This window comes from Saccharomycodes ludwigii, chromosome I, assembly GCF_020623625.1.
Source record: "Saccharomycodes ludwigii strain NBRC 1722 chromosome I, whole genome shotgun sequence".
NCBI classification, from domain to species: domain Eukaryota; kingdom Fungi; phylum Ascomycota; class Saccharomycetes; order Saccharomycodales; family Saccharomycodaceae; genus Saccharomycodes; species Saccharomycodes ludwigii.
This window is the reverse complement of record NC_060200.1, coordinates 2,520,425-2,543,619: the sequence shown is the minus strand read 5'-3', so window position 1 is coordinate 2,543,619 and position 23,195 is coordinate 2,520,425. Positions and strand designations below refer to the sequence as shown.

Genomic DNA, 23,195 nt, shown 5'->3' with positions numbered 1-23,195 from the left:
AAGAAAAGAAATGTCAAACAAGATTTCATTCCTTTTAATTACTCAACTCGTTAATTAATTAACTTTTTAACTTTTTTCTATTTCTTCTTTTTGTACAATCTCTCCTTTTTGATCCTTCTTGTTCCTTTTATTTCTGACCCTGCTTTTTTAATTATACTTTTAAAAATAAAATAGAAAAGAAAAAAAAAAAAAAAAAAAAGAAAAAGAAAAAGAAAAAGAAAATCCCCTTGGTTGTGGACCTTCAAAGTATTAAACAAAGTACAAAAATTAAAAATTGAGATTGCTAGAAATAAAAAAAAATAAAAAAAAAAAACACATTAAAAAGCCAAGGAAAGGAAACATTAATATACAAATAGATTAATCAACATGGATTTGAGAGTAGGTAAGAAGTTTAGATTAGGTAAAAAAATTGGTAGCGGTTCTTTTGGTGATATCTACCATGGTACCAATCTGATCAGTGGTGAAGAAGTTGCTATCAAGCTTGAAAGCATCGATTCTAAACATCCACAATTAGAGTATGAAAGTAGAGTTTATAAATATTTAAGTGGCGGTGTTGGCATTCCCTTTATGAGATGGTATGGAAGAGAAGGAGATTACAACGCCATGGTTATCGATTTACTAGGCCCTTCATTGGAAGATTTATTTAACTATTGCTATCGACAATTTAGTCTTAAAACCGTAATTATGTTAGCTATTCAGATGATTAGTCGTGTCCAATATATTCATGGTAGATCCTTTATTCATAGAGATATTAAACCTGATAATTTCTTATTGGGTAATGGTAGAAGGGCTTCCACTGTACATATTATTGATTTTGGTTTAAGTAAAAAGTACAGAGATTTTAATACACATAACCATATTCCATATAGGGAAAACAAAAATTTAACCGGTACAGCTAGATATGCTTCTTTAAACACGCATTTGGGTATTGAACAAAGCAGAAGAGATGATCTAGAAAGTTTAGGCTATGTGTTAATTTATTTTGCTAAGGGATCTTTGCCATGGCAAGGATTAAAAGCTGATACTAAGAGACAAAAATATGATCGTATCATGCAGAAGAAAATGGAAATTACTATGGATGCTTTGTGTACCGGTTTACCAGTGGAATTTGTACAATATATGCAATACTGCAGAAATTTAACCTTTGATGATAGACCAGATTATATCTATTTAGAAAGATTATTTAAAGATTTAGCTGTTAAATTAGAATATCACAATGATCACCTATTTGATTGGACTTTACTAAGATACACTAAAACCATGTTGGAGCAACAGCAACAGCAGCAAGGTGAAGTTGCTGTTAAGCAAAAGAAGGATGAATCATTTTCCAAAAAAGTACGTGAGGTTACTTTGGCCAAGTTTTCGAACCATTTCCATTATTGTGATAATACTATCAAATATCATCCAACTCCGGAAGAAATTAAAGGTTTGACTAGCGATAACATTGCTGTTGATGGTGGTAATATTAGTAAGGAGCAACAACAAATTTTAGCAAACAATACTAATAACACACCAGCTAACTATGGCAATGCTAATGTTCCGATAGCCAATAATAACAATGCTGGTGGTGATATTTGGTTATAAATTATGGTTAAAAGGGAAAGGGAAGGAAGAAAAATAAAAATATAGTCAAGTTTTCTTAATAGAATTAATAGCGATAGTACATACAAGAAATATAGCATCCTTATTTTTATTTTTATTTTTATTTTTATTTGTTCTTTTCTTTTCTTTTTGGTTTTAAAGTTTTCAATATTTTTTTTGGATGTGCTTAGACAGTTTTAATGAAAAGCATATAGTGGCTTATATACATAATTATATAGATAAATGTTAATTGCAAAAAAAAAAAAGAAAAAGTGAATAAATAAATAAATAAAAAGAAGCAAAGATAGTTGAGGTTTAATATTAATTTATGTAGGAGCAATTAGTTGAATTAAAGTTTAATTTTATATACATGATGAGCAAAGCTGGAGTTGAGTTTAAAATGAGAAGAATGGGAAACTTTAAAGCTGACAATTTTTTTTTTTCACGAAATGAGCCAAAAAGATAGGAGAAATATGAGGAAAGAAATTTGGTCGTAGAGTTTTTCTAGTTTTTTTTAATTTTTTTTTTATTTTTTTTTTTTTATTTTTTTCTTTTATTTTTTTCTTTTCTAATTTTTTTGTCTAACTTTTTTTTTCCTAATTTTTTAATTTGTCGTTTGCTCTCTCACTCTCGCTGGCCACCCCTTTAACGACTTTTTTTTTTTTTTCTCTTTGTTTGTATTTCCCTAACTTTTACATACCAACAAATAAATAAAAATTACAGCCATAGTTATAACAACTGAAAACAAATAATAATTATATAAACTTGTGTAGCAAACACACATCTCCTTAAAGTGTTAGAATATACTCAAGAAAGACAAAAAAAAAATTAATCATGGATGTGTTGGCACAACAACAGTTAATTACTCCTGATAATTCAGGTAGCTACAAAGATGACAATAATAATAATAATACCAATACCACTACTCTTTTATCTTCACTATTACCTCAAAGATCTACTCTTTCAAAGGGAAAATATAATTTACAGGATTTTCAAATAATGAGAACCTTGGGCACAGGATCATTTGGTAGGGTCCATTTGGTAAGAAGTGTACATAATGGAAGATACTATGCCATAAAAGTTTTAAAAAAGCAACAAATTGTAAGGATGAAACAAATTGAACATACTAATGACGAAAGAAGAATGTTAAAACTAGTACAGCATCCGTTTATAATTAGAATGTGGGGCACCTTTCAAGATGCCAAAAACTTATTTTTAGTTATGGACTATATCGAAGGCGGAGAACTGTTTTCCTTATTACGGAAATCGCATAGGTTTCCTAATCCTGTTGCAAAATTCTATGCAGCAGAAGTGATACTAGCTCTAGAATATTTACATTCACATAATATTATATATAGGGATTTGAAACCCGAGAACATCTTGTTGGACAAAAATGGGCACATCAAAATCACCGATTTTGGTTTTGCTAAAGAGGTTGACACAGTCACTTGGACATTGTGTGGAACTCCCGATTATATTGCTCCTGAAGTAATTGCCACAAAACCATACAACAAAAGTGTTGATTGGTGGTCGTTGGGTATATTAATTTTTGAAATGTTAGCTGGGTATACTCCGTTTTATGATACCACTCCAATAAAAACATATGAAAAGATTTTAAGCGGTAAAGTGGTTTATCCACCATTTTTCCATCCAGAAGTGGTCAATTTACTAAGTAACTTGATAACAGCTGATTTAACTAGAAGATTAGGTAATTTACAAAGTGGTTCTCAAGATATTAAAGAACACCCCTGGTTTAGTGAAGTTATTTGGGAAAAGTTGTTGGCTAAAGATATAGAAACGCCTTACGAACCTCCTATTACCGCTGGGATCGGTGATACTTCTTTATTTGATCAATATCCAGAGGAACAACATTTAGATTACGGCATACAGGGTGATGATCCATTCGACCAATATTTCAGGGACTTTTGAGATGTGGTTCAAAGCCATGCGGTATTATTTTCTTATTATCATTGTTTATATATATATTTTTTGCTATAAATAAAAAAAAAAAAAAAAAAAATACTTTGTAGTAAAATTAATTTGTGGGTGTGTGGGTGTTGGATAATCCATATTGATATCACTTGACACGAACATATTTGGATCTTTTATTATTGTTGTTAATACAAAGAAAATTACATGTCCAGTCAAATCCCCGTACAAGAAAAAACAGAAGAATTAAAAAAAAATTTTTTTTTTTTCTTTCTTTGATTTTTTAAAGGTTTTTTTTTTTTTTTTTTTCATTCTGTAGCAGTTTAACATCTGTTGTTTCTATAACATTATGTTTTTTTAGTCTTGAACAATTAACATCCCTATTGCCGTTTAGTTATCTTCTATCTAGCAACTCTACGAAAACATCATAAGTACTAACTAATAAAATTAAAAATGCTAGCCCAACGTCAAATTACTTCTAAATTGCCATTATTAGCTAAATCTGTTACCACTCACTCCGTTTCAATCACTTCTTTCAAGCGATTCAATCAAACAGTCTCCAATTCTGATCCTGTCCCAGTCGATCCAAAGATCTCTAAAATAGTAAATGATATTTCCAGCTTAACTTTGCTAGAAACTTCTTCTTTAATCCAAGAATTGAAATCCAAGTTAAACATTCCTGATATTTCCTTCCCAACCGCAGGTGCTGCTGTTCCAAGTGCAAATGCTGCCACTCCTCAAGCTGCTGCTGAAGAAGAAGCTCCAAAGGAAGAAAAAACCATCTTCTCAGTGAAACTTGAAAGTTTTGATGCCAAAACAAAAGCTAAGGTTATTAAGGAAGTAAAGACCCTATTAGGCTTATCGTTAGTCGAAGCCAAGAAGTTTGTTGAGGCTGCACCAAAGATCCTAAAGGAAAACGTTTCCAAAGAAGATGCTGAAAAGGTCAAAAAGACTTTGGAAGGCTTTGGTGCTAAAGTCACTTTAGAATGAGTTTGAACAGTATGGTTTTGAAAGTACAATTGTTTTTTTTTTTTTTTGTTTTTTCTTTCGTTTCCATGCCTATTCTTTCTTTTAATATATATAAATATTATCCCACCTACCAAACTCGCACTTGTATATATATATACATATCAAAAGATGATGATAATATATAATGGTCTATTTATGTATTATAAAACGTTGTTAATAAAATGTAAATATGCTTTTGTCAATTAGAACTTATTATAATGATTATTTTTTGATTATAGCGATATCTATTGATATCTAACCCGGAATTAAATAAAAAAAAAAATAAATAAAATTTACTCGAAGTTTTGAAGAAAAAAAAAAGTGAATACATGAAGATATTTTTTTTTTTTTTTTTTTTCTATCTTTATCTTTACTCGTAATTCTTTCTGTTCCAATGATAATAAAATTTCAACATCAAGCAAAAGGAATATAGCCTATAAACTACCACCAAACCCCTTTTTTTTTTTTTGTCCTTCTCTTATCAAAAATGACTAGTTTTAGATTTTGTCGTGAATGTAATAATATGCTTTATCCACGTGAAGATAAAGATAATAAAAGGTTATTATTTGAATGTAGATCCTGTTCATATGTAGAAGAAGCTGGTTCTCCCTTAGTTTATAGGCATGAATTGAAAACAAATATTGGTGAAACTGCTGGTGTTGTTCAAGATATTGGTAGTGATCCTACGCTACCGAGAAGTGATAAAGAATGCCCCAAATGTCACGCAAGAGAGGATGTTTTTTTCCAAAGTCAACAAAGAAGAAAGGACACTTCTATGGTTTTATTTTATGTTTGTTTAAGTTGTGCACATATCTTTACTAGTGATCAAAAGACAAAAAGAACCACGTTCGGTTAATTCCTAATTATTAGCTTGTTTGTTTGGTTGTTGTTTTTTAATGATCTCTCTAGATTCATACTGACTTTCTTTTTTTGTAATATTAATATTAATTTCTACATATATAATAGTTGTAAGCTATTAAAAATTAATAACCTGATGTACCTATAAGAGAGATATGGGGAAAGGAAAATGAAATAAAAGTACTACACTGTTCCATTATGGAAACATAAAAAAAACCTTTTCCCCCTCCCAAACTCATTCAAGAACATTTTTTATAAAAAATATTTCATCAATTAATGATGTTATAATAATATTAATTTTATCAATATAAACAAAAAAAAATAGAAATACCGAAATTTATTTAGAAAAAAAAAAGAAAAAAAAAAAAAAAAAAAAAAAAAAAAGAAAAAAAATGAAATAATTAGTCTACAAAAACCCTAAATGTAAATAGTTTTCATTTTTATCTTGTAAAATTGAATCGTTTTCATTATTATCCCTAGTGGTGTTTTTAGTGTTGGTATTAATGTTATTATCATTACTTACTGATGCAGGGGCAGCAGGTAAAACGGAAGTTGAAAAAGCCTGCAGCATAGAATGGCTCGCATTTAATACTTCATTGTTTATATTATACTCTTGTTCGTGCAGCTGTTGATTTCGATCAAGAGCATCAATGTTATGATTGGTATTTATTCCTATGTTATCTGGGTTATTAGATGTGCTAAGCTTAGTGCTGAAAAATTCGGAAATATTTGTTTGTTTCGTATCTATCATAGAGTTGCTCTGAATATTGGTCGATTCAAATGTTAACAGTTTATCATCATCCAAAATCTTCATTTCATTTAACCCATTAATTAAAACATCACCTACATTATGATTATTGTTACTGTTATTGCTATCGTTATTATCGTTACTGATATTGTTATTATCATTATTGTTAATAATAGAATTATTAATACTATTACTATTCTGGCTATCTACAAGTTCTTTCAAATGTTCAGTGTTGCTGTTATTATCATACGCTTCACCAAAGGAAAGATGATCAACAGTATGTGGATATGAACTAACCTGCTGTTTAAGATGAGGTATTCCATTTTCAGCTAATATTGTATTAATATCCGTATTCTTATTAATGCTACTATTAGTATTGGTGATGGTAGTAGTATCAGTGTCAGCATTATTTAGTAGTTTAGAGTGTGTACGGAAATGGCTTTTAAGAAATAATTCTGTAAAATCAATTTCGTTATTTGAGCTATAAGAATTATAATAATCATCAATTGTGTTGTTAGCAACGTTAACATTGTTACAATTATCATTTTTACTCAATAACTGTTTAGTCAATTGTTTCTTGTTAATCCTAGTTTTCTTCCTTTGTTGCTTCCTTTGTTTCTTCTTATTAACAGATTTATCACTCTTTTGTTCATCTGCATTTTGTATTGCATTGATATTACTTATATGCCCGTTGATATTTGCATGAATATTACTGTCATTATTATTACTATTATGAACTTTACGTAACGAACTAAATGTTTTCATACTGTTTGCCAAGGTAGCAGGCAAAACTATATCAAAACTTGACACTTCTTCAGTTAACCCACATTCACATGGAATTGTGTTCAATTGGATAGGTAAATTGAACTTGGATCTATATTCCAATTCATCAAATTTTTTCACCGCCTCCCAATCTTCACTCTCCTTTAAATATAACTTGAATTTTTTATAATCATCACTATCAGAATTAAATTTTAGTGGGTGTGAATGTGAGTTATTTACTACAACAATACTCCATTTTTTTCTTCGCACACTAAAAGAGGTTCTAATTCTAAATGGACATACATTATATGGACTAACTACTCTTTTCTTTTTTTTTTGATGGGCATTACGGGTGCTGCCACCGTTGCACACAGGCTCGCTTTCACAGTCAAAACCAGCTTTATTAGTGTTTGTGTCACCGTTAATATAATCAGAAATATTATGCAACTTTTTATGCTCTTCGATATCCTTCCTTTTAGATGCTTTACATTTAAATATAACTTTTCCTGAATCGCTTCTTTCAATTACAATTTCAATACCCAAAGGATAAAATATTTTTTGTAACCAAGGCTTAATGTCTTTCCTATCCTTAAAATCTGGGATTGGATCCAAATGAATTTGACTATTCTGATTTTTCTGTCTCCTGATGCTCTCAATGGCCATATCAGACAACTGATTATTGTGAGATTTTTCCTGTTGTGGTGACGGAGAAGCAATTTCAGTAGCAATCGAGGACGAGTTAGGAGTAGAATTAGTGGTTGTGTTACTCACACTGTTATTGTTGTTGACAGAAACAGATGGTGATACCGAAAATGGAAGAATAGGCGTGTTGGAAATAGAGGATAGATCTCTATTGTTAATATCTTCAATTTTGTTAGAACCGGTACTATCGACATTACTCATTCGCATTGTATGACCTGTTGGTGTAGATACAGCCGAGCCACCTGAGCCCGCTGTCAGAGCAGAAATGGAGTTGCGTTCAGACAATAATTGTTCCAGCGAAGCTACCGGTGTGTTACTATGAAATACTGTCGATAAGGATGGGGTAGAATTATTATTCCATGAAAAATGAGGGTTATTATTATGAATATCATTTACATTGTTTAACGAATTATTATTTATTTGGCTCGCATCATTGCTTAAATCGCTATTAAAATCAGTTGTGTTTTCAAGGAAAGAAAGGTAACTAAACTGGTTATTAAGCTGGAGATTTTTTTGACCTTGCGGATCTGAAATCCCTTGATTAGGAAGTAATTTCCCATCTCTATCGCTGCTATTGTTGTTGTTGTTGTTATTGTTATTGTTGTTATTGTTAGCATTAATGTTGGGAGTATTATTGTTATTATTGTTATAGTATATATTCCTTTCCATAACAGTTATTCGTTTTTTGGGTACGGTTTTTGTTAAATTAATTGTGCCGCCTTTTGATCTACTTGTTAATAACAATTCCATTTAAACTTGGAAAAAAAAAAAATTAAATTAAAACTAGTAATTCAATAAGTAGGCTGTCCTTGTGGCTAAATGAAGGGTGGGTGGTGATGAATGATGAGGTGAAAGAGAATAAAAGCTATAATAATGTGATTTATTGGAGTGTACAGATATGGCAACTTTATGAAAGGAGGTTTTTACAGATTAATGGCTTTGAATAATTTAATAAAATATTTCTATTCGAAACTATTTTCCAGAAGAATTTTTTTATTTTTTTTTTTTTTTTGCTTTTTTTTTTCTTTTTTTTTTTTTTTATTAGAATTCAAATTTTTGGTGCTGTTCGTGATCGAAATGTTTCCCTTTAGCTAATTAAGTTATGGCAATTTTAACGGGTCCAGCTTTCTAGTTTATTGTACCCACAATTTTCTTTTTTTCTTTTTTTACTTTTAGAAATGATTTCCTTACAAAAACTAAAATAAAGAATTTCAACAGTAAAGATGTTATAAATGAAATTTACACCTCTTTTATTGTTTATTTTAGTTTTTTTATTATGCGATTTTGTGCTTATATTGTTATTAATAATTAGAACACTATAATTTTGCTTAATTTTCTTTTCTTTTCTTTTCTTTTCTTTTTATTTTTATTTTTATTTTTATATTTTTTTCTTTCTTTTTTTTTGGTTTTAAGGAAAAAATATAAGTTCAACCCAAGTTGAAAAATTAATTTATTAAAAAAATATAACAAATAATGGTAGTGGATAAATGGTAATTACTTCAACCTCTTCCAGTCCCTATGAAAGAATCGATCCTTGGATTAGCGATAGTTTGATTGACGGATTCAAATTCAAATTCAAATTCAAATTTAAAAGTTTATTGTAACAAACTGAATATAAACTACACTGGTATTAAAATATTACAATACTGAAACTTTTACCTACACCCACCTTTCTTTCGGCAATTGTTACATTCATTCTTTTTGTTTATTTCGATGATAAGGTATGAGGCTGCGATTAAAGATAGTTAAGTTAAAAACATTGTAATTTGTTTGTGAAAAAAGAATGAAAAAATGAAAAAATGAAAAATAAAGTGTGAGTTACACACAAGAAAGTTGGGAGTATCAGCTATTTTTTACGTAATGGCTTAAAAGGGGTGCAAATTTTGCTGGAAAAGTAAAAAACAACGAAAAGTCAGGTGCAAATTTCTTTTTTTATCTCCAATTCGGCATTCTTTGTAATCTTGCGCACCACTTGCTCGTTTATATTATATACATATAACCTAAAATAATATACACATACTACAATCGTTAAAAAAAAAAAAATATATATATGTCTTTTCATCGATAAACATCATTTCTTTAGTTTTTTTAAATAAGTTGCGGGATTCTCAATTTCTTCAATTATTGCAGTATCCGTATCATCTAATTCTCTTTTATTATTGGCATTGGTCTCATTTGTAATGCGGGTAAGTCGTTGATCACCAGTGCCATCATTGTAATTATTCCCGTTCTTAATATCGCCGCCGTACTTGTTACCAAAGTCATCATTAACATGTTCTATATTTGTGTTACCAGAGTTATGTGTAATAAATTCTGGTGTTGGGGCTAGGTAATCGTGCAAATCAAAGTCTTCTTGTCCATTTTCAACTGGTAAACCATTAACATCAACAATAGAATTGTTAGTCTTTGAACCCTTATTGGTACTGGTGGCCATCATAATATTTGATTGGATTGGCGTCGCTACAGTAGATACCGATCCCGGCATTGGTGACTCCTGTTGTAACTTTGATATCAACTCATTCAAATCATTGATGCTGTTATTTTGTTTCTCAATGTTTTCATTAATATTCTTAATAAAGTCAGAATCTGGAATTTCTTCTAATCTGTTTGAAGATTCAACAGTGTCTATATTGTTCTCGCTGAGGTTTCTGCCCATGGTATTCGTGCTTACGGTAGGTTGGCCTAATTCGCTGATACTACTATTACTGGATGGTGACGTTTTATTTTTTAATAATAGCATTCTTTGTGCTGTAAGATTATTACCAATATTTCCATAATTCGTATATCTACCAGTGCCGTTATTGTTATTGATACTGACGTCCTCTGAATTAGGCGAAGTAATCACCGGTGAATTGCCATAACTACCGGTCATGTTGTTATAAAAGTTTTGGGTAGCCCCAAAATTCTTGGTGTTGTCATGAATATTGTTAATATTGGAACCATCATTAATAGTCATATTTTCATTATTATTAATATTAGAATTAAAATTATCCATAGTATTATAGAAAAGATCTCCACCATCATCAATATGACTATTCCTCCTCTTGTTGTTATTGTTGTTGTTATTATTATTACCATTATTATTGATATTATTGATGTTATTAATATTATTATTATTATTATTATCATTATTATTATTATTATTATTATTATTATTATTATTATCATTATTATTATTATTATTATTATTATTATTATTATTATTATCATCATTATCATTATCATTACTATTAATATTATTACCATTATCATTATCATTACTATTAATATTATTACCATTATTATTACCATTATTATTATTATTATTATGAGTATGATCATTACCAACATCATTGCCACTATTGACATTATTAGTATTAACATAATTATTGCTAGCAGCACCATTATCGGTATTCCCTACATCATCTTTAATAAACTTAGTAATACCAGGACCAAAATAAGAAGCCATTAATTTTAGCATTTTTTCCAAAGCGCGTTCTTGCTGTTCGTGCCTTTTCATAGCTGCAATATTTTCCTTCCATAACAACTCATGATCTTTAGAAAGTCTTTTTAAATCTTCAGCAATCGCAAGTTGATTAAATTTAATCGTTTCTAATTCGGTTACTAACAAAGTCGCATCTAGTTGCGGCTGTGTCGTTATTAAAGGCATGTAGTTGGAATTATGTCGAGTGGCATTACTAGTACCATTGACAATCCCAGAGTTAATATTATAGTTATAAGCTTTAGTCAAAACACCAGCATTGGCAGATAAATTGTTAATAGCAATCTCGTTATCAATATCATTGATACTATTTGTTGAACTATGGTTATTATTTGTTTTCTGTCTGATAATTAAGTCCAATAAATCTTCCCTGCCTCTAATAAAATTTGTGTTTGAAAATTGTAATTTATCATCACTACTATCTTCCATCGCACCGCTACGAACATCTTGTACCTTATGCCACCCATACATATTCAATTGTCTAACAAATGACGCAATTTTACAATGTTTAAAATATTTGGGCAATACTTCGTGAACAAACTTTTCTTGGTTATGAACAAAAAACGACTTCCCATCTTCGCTCCATGATATTAAATAGTCCGTTTTTGGATCGTTAACCATGCTCCACAATTTATTGACAAATGCTGGCCTCGATTTATGTTGCTGTTGCAGTTGAGAGTCATCTGTTGGCGAGCCATCTTTATTTCTCTTCTTTTGTTTCTTATTGGCTGTTATATTACCACCGGCATTGTTACTATATCCTCCTGTCTTGGCCTTGTTTTTAAATAGCTGCTGTCTTAAATTAGCATTATATGGTAAAAGATTTTGACTTAACAAAGGTGATTGTTGAGGGTATTTTGTATTAGCTGTGTTTGTCGTGGCTGTAATTGCATTTTCTGACGTAATAAATCCTGTAGTGTTGTTATTGTTCCTAGAAGTGGCGTTTCCGATGGCGGAATTTAAAGCATGGAAATGTGGGTTTATTTGTTGCACCTGTTGCTGTAACAGTAACGCCTTTTGCTGGGCAGTAGAGGGTGAAGAGCTAGCAAAATTATCGCCTTGCAGCTGCTTCTGCTGTTGCTGATGATTTTGGTTCTGTTTATAATTGTATAACCCCAACGTAGCATGTCTTAACCTTGGTGAATTACGTAGTGGAGATGCAACTTTATTATCAAATTTCTGTAGAGAGGTACCAACATTGATATTATGATTATTACTATTCAAATTTGCAGTATCATTATTACCGTTATTATTGTGAGTGGTACTCCCAGAAATTTTATTGGAAGCTATGGCGTTCATGAACTCTAAATTATTACTCCTAGTTTGTTCATCAAAACGCTGATTTATTAAGGTTAATGGAGAACAGGGTCTATCAATATTACTATCGTCATTCATTACTTCTACAGCTTCAAAATTAGGGTTTATTATATCTTCAATTACATCTTCATCTTCAATATTATTGTTGGAAGTGCTGCTTATATTTTTTTTATCGATAGAATCCTTTAGATATTTGGTCCCGGGAGTGGTTGTGTTTGTTGTGTTCCCACCAGTAGTACCGAAATTAAGGTTCAATTCATTGTTCCACATACCAGCATTAGCATCGGTAGTGTTTTTGCTACTATTAGTAACATTGTTAAGATGTGGCTGTAAGTGAGGTGTAAAAGAAGTTGTACTGTTACTAGAAATTTTTTCAAAAGCCTTGGGGGAAGGAATAGTAGTATTGGCCTCGATCGTATTATTTTTGTTTTTATTCTTATTATTATTATTAGTAGTAGTAGTAGTAGTAGTAGTAAAAATAGCGTTACCACCCATTCCTTCAATATTTACAGTTTATTTAACTAATTTGTCTCTTTCTAATCGTATCTTCTGATATGGATATATGATTGTGTAGGTGTCTCCTCTCCCTCCAATCTTTCTTGATGCTATTCCTTTTTTTTTTAAATAAATCAACGTTATTAATATATAATAGCCAACAATAGATTTAAAAAAAAAAAAAATAAATTAAACCAACGACACTTATTAAGTTTCAATGTTTGATTTTTCCTTTTTTTTTATTTTTTTTTTTTTTTTTTGATCTTTGTTTCTTAAATAAAGAGAAGATACTGTGTTTCTTATTAGATAGAAGTTATAAATTGTTAAAAAATTTATGCTGTCTTTGTTTTCTTTCCCCTTGACAGGAAAAAAAAAAAAAAAAAAAAAAAAAAAAAAAAAAATATATTCTCGTCAGCATCACCTTGAACAAATAATCCTATAAAGTATCATATCATTATAAACGAAATATTTATTTGCCACTCTAATCTCTAATAAAAAAAAAAATTACCGTTTAGTTTTTTTGCGGGATAATGAAACTAGAGACCTTAATAGGCGAAGAAACAATATTAGATGGATTAAGAAACCGATGTCATGGATAGATATGATTAAAAGGTCGTGTAATATAAGTAGATGAAGCGAAGAGTGGTTTCTTGGCGGACATGCTATAAAATGTCGGATTAATTACGGATCGGCGGTTAAGATGATAGGTAGCTTACCCTGAGTATGAACTGAAATTGGCGACAAAAAAAGAAAAAAAATATTTCCAATGATGTTTGATCGGTATTGGTAAAAATTAATAATAATCCGAATAGTAATATATTATTAATCCTACAAACAAAAACAAAAAAAAAAAGAAAGGAATCATGCTTATATACAACAACAAAACATAATTTATTTTTATATTACTATCACCAGTAAAATACCATTACCAGAAATTTATTTATTTTTTCATTATAAAAAATAAAAAAAATATAATGACATTGGCGGTTAAATGTAGATATTTATTACTATTAATCACACACGTTTTTAACACGAATAATATTTTAGCACTATTAAAAACAACACATAAAGTTTGTTAAATTTATCACCTTTTAAGAACTAAAAAATCGAATAGCAGAACATTAACAATGAAACCAGCACTGGCAGTTGAGCCCTTGAATAAAATACATATTATTCCGCAACCAGCTATAAATGAATCATTATGCAACAGTAGTAGTACCACTTTAAATAATGGTACTGACCTTTTAGATAAAGTGTGGCCTGCCAACAACAAAAATAAAGAAAATGAGGACTTTATATATGCTAAAGATATAATACCTTTATTAGAAGAAATGAATAAACTACATGATGATAATAGACGCATCATAGATGATAAAGTTTTCGCATTGTTTAAAAAGTTTGTAGTGGGTAAAGAAGAGCATTTAAAAATATATAAGGATGATTTCTTTAGTTTGTATCATGATATTACTGGCGATTCGTTTGAGACTGTACTGACCAACAACGACGATATTAATAATATTGGTTCAAATAAGTATAATCCTGCTATAAATGTTATTAATAATCCTACCGCTCTAAATAATAATAATAATAATAATAGTAGTAGTAGCGTGAGCCCCATACTAAGGAGTCCATTTTCTGTAAAAATTAAAAGGATGAGTGTCGATTTAACAGAACTAAGCACAAATATTTTAAATGGTAAAAACAACAATGGTTTGAGACCTCTAAGCATACCAAATAAAGAAAATAACATTGAATCTGATGGTAAACAAACAATAAAAAATAGGATATCTCCATCGTCCATATCAGAAGAAAAAAAAATAAGAAGAAGAAAAAAAAGACATAATAGTACTGATGGTGTATTTGCTATGCCCTCTTATCAAAATGTTGAGACCACAAAAGAATCATTACAACAACAGTTATTCATTAAAGATACTACGATAAAACAATTGCAAAGTAAAATCAATGATTTAGAAGAGTATAAAACAAAATATTTTTATATACAAAGAGAATTTGAATTTTATAAAAAATTATCTAATTCATCACCTGGTAAAAATAGTGATGATATACCACTTACCACCGACGCAGATTGTTCCTATGTTAATAAAAAATTTATAGAAGAATTAACCGATAAATTACAAGAACAATATAGTATTATACAGGATTTGCAACAAAAATTGGATGTGCCGGATTCAAGAGTTAATCTAAATAAAATTGAACGTAACAATAACATAATTGACAATGTTTTTAATTTTGTGATTTCTCATTTTACAGTTAAGAAGATGAATTGGGATTTTTACAATGATAACGAATACTCATATTTACTAAAAAATTACATAGTCACCCCACTTTTGATTATTATTGCTTTATCGTTTCTAGTTTTTTTAACAAAATTATATTTATTTTTCATGAATAAAATGGGCAAAAACGTTTTTGAACAACATAGCTATATGGAATCACACTTAACGTTGAAATGGTGGGAGAAATCAAAACTCTTAAGCAAAATATATTGGTGGAATAAAGACTATTTCTCGAAAAAAAGTGACTTAAAATACTATGAGGAATTTGACAACTCAAAGTATACTGATTTGTTTATCTGATAATAAACTGGAATAAATGTGACGTCACATCCAATTTGGGATTCAATAATATATATATATATATATATGTATATAACAATTAGCATTAAATAATAATGAGAAGCTTCATGTGTCAATGAGATAAACTAATTAAACCGAATAATATATAGCTGCATGGAAAAGGGAAGAAATAGGTGATATCATTTATTTGCAAAAAAATCACAGATTCTTTTGCAAACAAATACAAAAAACTTTAAGAAGCAAGCTTCCCAGGCTATTATCACTTTGTTGTTGTTGAGGTTGTTGTTGTTGAGGTTGTTGTTGATATTGGGGTTGTTGTTGTTGGTATTGGGGTTGTTGTTGTTGGTACTGGGGTTGTTGGTATTGTAGTTGTTGGTATTGTGGTTGTTGGTACTGTGGCTTTGGATCATCGTGATTATAAGCAGTGCCATTTTGTGGTTTGACAACTCCATCGGATGCTCCATCATGATGTAAAAATGTAGAATAATCCATTGTAGCCCAACTGGAAGGAATTCTATTCGCTACATTCCTTAAATCAATAATTAAAACACCACTATTATTCGGATCAACATAATTATTCAAGTGAACTGTCTCACATAACTCTTCAATGACTGGCTTCAACCTTGCAATACCATTAGCACTATGTTTCCCTTTCCCAACAATAGCCTTTAAAACTTGTTCGTTATTTCCCACACCATTAGCAATTCTTCTTTGCATGATCCATTGTGCTTCTTTAACGTACAACCCATGAAGGTCAATTTCATCACTAGCGCTATCTGTATTGTTTTCTATCAAAGCATACTCTGCCGCTTGCATATTATAGTTTTCAGCTGTTTTTAGATATTTCTTAGCCTCTTCACTTAATTCATGTGCCCTCTTTTTATCATTACTTTTGTAAGCACTTTGTGACTCTATCGAAAGTTGTTGTTTTCTTTTGAAAGCTTCGTCTGCCTTCGTTCTCAAGATTTTATATTGGTTATCGGTTGCATGGTTATAATCTTTTCCATTATTGGATAAATAATCACCAAAAGGTTGTTTAGTAGTTGTGGTTATAGACATGGAAATTAATGTACGTGTTCTATCTATTTTTAAGCCTAAGTAAGTTTCGATATAAGGATATTTATTTTTTTTAAAATTTATTTAGGTGTAAAAATATTCATGCGATACCAAGTAACGAGATACATATGTCCGGAAAAACCAAAAATCTAAAATATTTTAAATCAAAAAACACTTCATGAAATTTTATATCAGTTGTCTTGATAAGCCAGAGAGACCGGAAAAAAGGAAATAAACTTACAGCCTTTCTTAATCCGGATGATTAAAAAAAAATTTTTTTTTTTTTTTAATTTTTATTTTTGTATTGTAACAAGATATGGCTGTTTTTCTTTTTTGACATGTGTCATTTACCCACTTTTTTTTGTTAGTTAGAGGATATAGATGAAAACAATGTAATCCTGCAACGGTATATATATATATATATTACACACACATATGTTTAATTTTTTGTCCCTAAGAAAAAAAAAAAAAAAAAAAAAAAAAAAAAAGCCCTAAACTTTCTAGTGTGAAAAATAACTAGTATAATTTTGAAATATTTTTTTTTTTTTTTTTTTTTTTTTTTTTATTTAATTATAATTTATAACTCTTATTCTTCTTGCCTTTATATCTTGATTCCATTTATTTTTATTTCCAAAAACTCCTTTTTCATCTCTTTACTTTAACATTTTAGACCCCGAATTTTTTTCTTTCCATTTATATACTTATTTTAAAACACTCAACCAGTATATTCTAGCTCTTTCACATACCATGCATCCAGGGCAAGACTTGTCAGAACATTTATAGGTGCATAGTAGTAGAAGAACGGAATAAAAAAACGATCTATATTAGCACTAAAATTCATAATATAGATGATAATTATGGAAATACAGCAGAAAGATGTGAGTTCACATACTCTAATATTTATATAGTTATCGTTTTCTCTTTTATTTTCTTTTTATCAGTAAACAAGTACTATTTCATTATTATAGAGGGTGATGATATTGTTTTACAGCATTTTTTGTCGACTAGCAATAAGCAGTGATGTCGTTTTTGTTATACCATCTTTCGGGACTGACTCTAATAATATGAAATATTTTCTTTTTACTGTATTCATCTTGAGTGCATAGATTCTTATGCCGCATGCGTTGGAGCAATTTATTTGTTGAGTAGAATCAAATGAAATTATATAAGTGCCTTTTACCGTGCATGTTTTTTTTTCTTCTGTTGGGGATATTCTTTTTACTAATATAAAATTTGTTAATTTTCGTAGCTGGATGAAAAAGTGTATTTGAGACAACACCCGTACATTATACTGATTTTTATCAAAAAAAGATTAGAAAAACTAAAAAAAAAAAGCATTTTTGTTTCTAAATTGGTTTTTAATACTTAGAAAGTTCCCATAAACACACATAGACCACTTTAGAATAATACAACGAAAAATGCCCTAATTTTGTTTTTTTCGCACTTTTTTTTTTTTTTTTTTTTTTATTTTTTTCCCTTCCGTTTTTCTACACACATACACACACACACACACAAAAAAAAAAAATAAAATAAAAGCAATATGTATGCCAAAAAAAATAAAAAAAAATTTTTTTCACAGTCAAATATTCTCTCTTTACATTATATAAAGCTTCGATGATTTTCTTTCATCTTTCATTTCTTTTCAACTTATCTTTCAGTTATTTTTTTACTTCACCCTAATTTTAGAGATTTTTTATTATTTCAGTCCATTATTTTTTTAAGCTATTCTGATCTAATAAAATACTCAAACATCAAGAACTAATTATCACAATGGCTGCCGAGTATGTTACTTCCCTACGAAAGTATAATCGCTATTTTTATTTTGATAGCGAAATAAATGATATTATGGATATTTAGAAGGAAAGAAAAAAAAAAGACATCCTTGTGAGTTATATTGTAATGGTCACTTTAACATGTTGACTAGATTGCGGCTTTATTTTAGGTAGTTTGCTTATTCACTCATACTGATTTTTGACCAAATATTTTTATTTGGTTTTGTTTTTAAAACAGTTATCTTAGAGGACTTCTCAATTATTTGAGACAAAAGTATGTTAGATCTTTGGGCGATAAAAATGATTGTATTATTTTTTATCTTGTTTTTTTCCCATTTTACCGGATGAGACCCCAATGTTTTGAATCTACATATTTCTGCAGATCCTCGTATGTCGAATGAATGGTAACCATTTCGATATAACTCCTATTCATAATTTAGCTGATTACAGGGTATTTCCCTATCAGTTGTATTTGTACGAACATTTTTCTAACATTATATACCTTTTTATTAAATGAGTTTTTTTCGTATAATTTATGAAGAAAAAAAAAGACATTTAATTTACTTTTATTTTTGATTGCAGAAAAGTTTTAGCTCCAGAATCTCAATTGAAAAAATCTAAGGCTCAACAAAAGACCGCTGAACAACTTGCTGCTGAAAGAGTTGCTCGTAAGGCTGTATGTTTTATTTTTACTATTATAAACTTTTTAATGTGAGCTCACATCAACAAATTTTATAAAATAGACCTTTTTAGAAGAAAACCAAGATAGATCAGCAACTTTTTTTTTTTAGATTGGTGTGCGACATAAAAATATGTGTGATGAAATATCCCAATTTTATTTTTTGTTCGACTAGCTAAGGCGATGTTGTCACAAACTTTTCACCATCTTTCGCCTGACTAATATTTTTATGAATTAAACTTACTAAATCTATGCTTCCTTCTGCAATTTGCTGTTGTGTTTTCTTTTGAATTGGTCCGTTTTATGCGATGTGCTGCATTCTTGTGTATTTGTGCCAATTTTTAATTACTAACATTCGATTTATTGTCACTTTACTTTAAAGTAATGTGTGATACTATGATTTACACAGGCTAACCAAGAAAAAAGAAAAGTTATCTTGGCTAGAAACGCTGCTTACCAAAAGCAATACACTGAAGCTGAACGTGCTGTTGTTAAGGCTAAGCGTGATGCTAGATCTTCCGGTTCTTACTATGTTCCAGCTGAACACAAGTTGGTTTTTGTTGTTAGAATCAAGGGTATTAACAAGATTGCTCCAAAACCAAGAAAGGTTTTGCAATTGTTAAGATTGAACCAAATTAACTCTGGTGTTTTCGTTAAAGTTACCAAAGCTACCGTTGAATTGTTGAAATTGGTTGAACCATATGTTGCTTATGGTTACCCATCTTTCTCTACCGTTAGACAATTGGTTTACAAGAGAGGTTTCGGTAAGGTCAACAAGCAAAGAATTGCCTTGAGTGACAATGCCATTGTTGAAGCCGCTTTGGGCCAATACGGTATCTTGTCTATCGATGATTTGATCCACGAAATTGTTTCTGTCGGACCACACTTTAAACAAGCCAACAACTTTTTGTGGCCATTCAAGTTATCCAACCCAACTGGTGGCTGGGGTGTTCCAAGAAAATTCAAGCACTTTATCCAAGGTGGTTCTTTCGGTAACCGTGAAGAATTTATTAACAAATTGGTTAAGGCTATGAATTAGGATTAATGTTAAAAGGGAAAAAGAAGAAATTATATAACGTAATTTTTTTCTTTGTTTTTTAATTTTTTTTCCATTTGTAACTTTTTAATTTAATATAAATTTCTATTTTTTTTCTTTTAAATTTTTTTTTTTAGTAAATGATGTTTTTTGTAGATTTAGCTTTTTGGTTCAATTATAGTTTTTTATTGATTTGTAGCGTATTTTGTTTAATTTATGGTTTTTATTTTTTCTTTTCTTTTTGTGTTGTATGGACAAGTATATAATTTTGTTTGTGAGATTAAGCTATCGCACAGATTCTTAAGAGGTTTTTAGATGACTAACGCAAATGCATAAAGTTACGAGCTAACTTGAACGGAATAATAAACAAAATTTTGGGACTTTAACATTGAATTACAAATGTCTAATGCTTGTATTATAAGAATTGTGTATATTTTCTACTCCTTTTTCCATTTTGTAAAAGTTCTAGAAAACTCTACTTTTTATGTATGTATCTCTTTCTTCATGCAGCTGTTTTTTGTCGTATGCAAAAAGTTAATTTTTATATAATATTTCACATGCTGAGCATGTGAAAGTGTTTTTCACCACTGTTTTTTATTTTTATTTTTTATCTCTCCTCCCCGATCCCCTTTCTCCGTCTAATCAGATTAAATTATTTGGCACTGAGAAAATTCCGTACATTATAAAAATTATGGAATCTTTTTTATTTTTTTCATTTTTTATTTTGTTTAAAAAAGATTTCCTATTTGACAAAACCGTTAAGGAAAGTTAACGAAACAGCAAGATATATATATATATATCAAAAATGGAAAAAAAAAAAAAGAAAAAAGCTCCGTCCTCCCTCATTCTACAATTCATTATTGCATTCAATAATCGATACCTTTTTTTTTTTTCTTTTTTTTTTTGACTTAAAAATTAAACTTTAATTGCATAAGGCCAGCAGATATAATCTAAGAGTAAAGTTTAATTTCACATAACGGATAGATAAAAAAATATTTGCAATAATGGAAAAGCCAACGGTTACCGGTGCCACCGGATACCAGCTAGAAACTTCTTCTGTAATCAACAACAACAACAGTGGAAAACAATCCGAATTTAAATCCTACGAAAAAGAATATGATTATGAGGACAAATCCTCAATCCAAAATAGCGGGTCTAATTTACCAGAAGGTGATGAAACTTTGCGTAAATCATTTTCCTTATGGTCTATTTTGGGTGTAGGCTTTGGATTAACCAATTCTTGGTTCGGTATCTCCACCTCTTTAGTAACAGGTATAAGTTCTGGTGGTCCTTTAATGGTTATTTATGGTATTATTATTATCGCTTTAATTTCTTTATGTATTGGTGCTTCACTAAGTGAACTGTCATCGGCTTACCCTCATGCCGGTGGTCAATTTTATTGGAGTTTAAAGTTAGCTCCACCAAAATACAGAAGATTTGCAGCTTATATGTGTGGATGTTATGCTTGGGCAGGTAGTGTTTTCACCAGTGCCTCAACTACCTTAAGTGTATGTACGGAATTGGTTGGTATGTATGCTTTAACACATAGAGATTTTGAAGTTAAGAGATGGCATGTTTTTGTATGTTTTGAGATATTGCATTTTTTCTTGATGATTTTTAATTGTTTTGGTAAGTCTCTACCATTAATTTCTTCATCATCTTTGTATATTTCTATTGGTTCTTTTATCGTTATTACCATAACTGTACTAGCCTGTGCCTCTGGGAAATATCAAGATCCTAAATTTGTGTTTGCTACTTTTTACAACGAAACTGGTTGGTCTAACGGTGGGATTGCTTTTATTATTGGTTTAATGAATCCTGCTTGGTCTTTTAGTTGTTTAGACTGCGCCACTCATATGGCCTTTGAGGTAGAAAACCCTGAACGTATCATTCCAATCAGTATTATGAGTACTGTTCTTATTGGTTTTGTCACTTCCTTTCCCTATGTTATCTCCATGTTTTTTAGTATTCAAAATTTAGATGATATTATGAATAGCAACACTGGGTTTCCAATTTTGGAAATTTTCTACCAGGCGTTGCACTACAACAAAGCAGGTGCAATTATCCTGGGGTGTTTGATTTTGTTCACCTCTTTTGGCTGTGTGATTGCTTGTCACACTTGGCAATCAAGATTATGTTGGTCGTTTGCCAGAGATAATGGTATCCCCTACAGTAGGCTATGGAGTCAGGTCAATTCGCGTCTAGGTGTTCCTTTAAATGCCCATTTGATGTCATGCTTTTTAGTTGCTTTGTTGGGGTTGTTGTATTTAGCATCGGCCACCGCTTTTAATTCTTTGATTACTGGCTGTGTTTCGTTTTTACTATTTTCATATTCCATTCCTGTTATTTTATTATTAATGAAAAAAAGGCAAATTGTCCATGGCCCATTCTGGCTGGGTAAATTTGGTTATTTTACTAATGTTGTACTGTTGGCTTGGACAATATTTGCACTAGTCTTTTTCTGTTTCCCTATGATACTGCCTGTCGACCCAAATAATATGAATTACGCTTCTGTTTTCATTGTTGGTTGTACCTTATATTGTTTATTGTATTGGCAGTTCAGGGGCAAAAAACAATTTCGTGCTTTGGAGGAGGATGATGATATGTTACAGGAAGATAAAAAGTTTGAACAAGAAAATGGTCAAAATGTTGGAGAAACTGAAGATATGACTGTGGCCAGTTAACGTTTCTTATGGATATTGACTGGGGGTTGTGTCTTACGGCCAGTGACATTATAAATTTCGGCACCTTTATTTATTTATTATTGAATGTTAAAGATATTTATAAGAAAAAATGTAGCAAACAATAAGAGAGAGGGATAAAGAGGCTGATTTTTTTTATTTTATAAAGCCTATTTTAAAAGTATATAGATCTTATTTAATTATTGATTCAAGGTGCGTGTATATTAGTTGACGTTATAATATTTACGGTATTTCTATTTTTATCATTGTTTTTACTTTTGTTATTTGATAAATCTAATCTTTTTTTTTTTTTATTTTGATTTCCAATAAATTCAAAAAAAAAAAAAAAAAAAAAAAAAAGACTGAAATCGAAAAATTTTAAAAAAAATGTTTTAACGTTTCTTTTTTTTTTTTTTTTTTTTTTTTTTGTTTAGTACGATATTTAGAAAAAAAAAGAAAAAAAAATCAATAATAATGGAATAAACCTTTGACA

General features: G+C 29.9%; 10 protein-coding genes across 10 annotated transcripts; 7 read left to right on the top strand and 3 right to left on the bottom strand.

The window, feature by feature from the left end:
- Positions 1–366: 366 nt before the first annotated feature.
- Positions 367–1,584, top strand: HRR25 (serine/threonine protein kinase HRR25; the record flags this gene model as incomplete). The annotated part of the gene is made up of 1 exon (XM_046080080.1): positions 367–1,584. One exon carries the CDS (start codon positions 367–369, stop codon positions 1,582–1,584), a length of 1,218 nt encoding a protein of 405 aa, XP_045937391.1.
- An 831-nt stretch (positions 1,585–2,415) lies between these two features.
- On the top strand, positions 2,416–3,510 carry TPK2 (cAMP-dependent protein kinase catalytic subunit TPK2; the record flags this gene model as incomplete). The annotated part of the gene is made up of 1 exon (XM_046080079.1): positions 2,416–3,510. One exon carries the CDS (start codon positions 2,416–2,418, stop codon positions 3,508–3,510), a length of 1,095 nt encoding a protein of 364 aa, XP_045937390.1.
- Positions 3,511–3,963: 453 nt separating this feature from the next.
- Positions 3,964–4,500, top strand: MNP1 (mitochondrial 54S ribosomal protein bL12m; the record flags this gene model as incomplete). Its single annotated transcript, XM_046080078.1, has 1 exon — positions 3,964–4,500. One exon carries the CDS (start codon positions 3,964–3,966, stop codon positions 4,498–4,500), a length of 537 nt encoding a protein of 178 aa, XP_045937389.1.
- Positions 4,501–5,005: 505 nt separating this feature from the next.
- RPB9 (DNA-directed RNA polymerase II core subunit RPB9) lies at positions 5,006–5,374 on the top strand (the record flags this gene model as incomplete). The annotated part of the gene is made up of 1 exon (XM_046080077.1): positions 5,006–5,374. The coding sequence occupies one exon, from the start codon at positions 5,006–5,008 to the stop codon at positions 5,372–5,374; it is 369 nt and encodes a 122-aa protein (XP_045937388.1).
- A 408-nt stretch (positions 5,375–5,782) lies between these two features.
- On the bottom strand, positions 5,783–8,257 carry SCDLUD_001099 (uncharacterized protein; the record flags this gene model as incomplete). Its single annotated transcript, XM_046080076.1, has 1 exon — positions 5,783–8,257. The coding sequence occupies one exon, from the start codon at positions 8,255–8,257 to the stop codon at positions 5,783–5,785; it is 2,475 nt and encodes an 824-aa protein (XP_045937387.1).
- A 1,402-nt stretch (positions 8,258–9,659) lies between these two features.
- HSF1 (stress-responsive transcription factor HSF1) lies at positions 9,660–12,881 on the bottom strand (the record flags this gene model as incomplete). Its single annotated transcript, XM_046080075.1, has 1 exon — positions 9,660–12,881. One exon carries the CDS (start codon positions 12,879–12,881, stop codon positions 9,660–9,662), a length of 3,222 nt encoding a protein of 1,073 aa, XP_045937386.1.
- A 1,127-nt stretch (positions 12,882–14,008) lies between these two features.
- MPS2 (Mps2p) lies at positions 14,009–15,478 on the top strand (the record flags this gene model as incomplete). The annotated part of the gene is made up of 1 exon (XM_046080074.1): positions 14,009–15,478. One exon carries the CDS (start codon positions 14,009–14,011, stop codon positions 15,476–15,478), a length of 1,470 nt encoding a protein of 489 aa, XP_045937385.1.
- Positions 15,479–15,676: 198 nt separating this feature from the next.
- SCDLUD_001096 (Smr domain-containing protein) lies at positions 15,677–16,537 on the bottom strand (the record flags this gene model as incomplete). The annotated part of the gene is made up of 1 exon (XM_046080073.1): positions 15,677–16,537. One exon carries the CDS (start codon positions 16,535–16,537, stop codon positions 15,677–15,679), a length of 861 nt encoding a protein of 286 aa, XP_045937384.1.
- A 1,767-nt stretch (positions 16,538–18,304) lies between these two features.
- On the top strand, positions 18,305–20,024 carry RPL7A (60S ribosomal protein uL30; the record flags this gene model as incomplete). The annotated part of the gene is made up of 4 exons (XM_046080072.1): positions 18,305–18,315; positions 18,545–18,580; positions 18,889–18,982; positions 19,395–20,024. The coding sequence occupies 4 exons, from the start codon at positions 18,305–18,307 to the stop codon at positions 20,022–20,024; spliced, it is 771 nt and encodes a 256-aa protein (XP_045937383.1).
- Positions 20,025–21,025: 1,001 nt separating this feature from the next.
- Positions 21,026–22,705, top strand: HNM1 (Hnm1p; the record flags this gene model as incomplete). Its single annotated transcript, XM_046080071.1, has 1 exon — positions 21,026–22,705. The coding sequence occupies one exon, from the start codon at positions 21,026–21,028 to the stop codon at positions 22,703–22,705; it is 1,680 nt and encodes a 559-aa protein (XP_045937382.1).
- Positions 22,706–23,195: the final 490 nt, after the last annotated feature.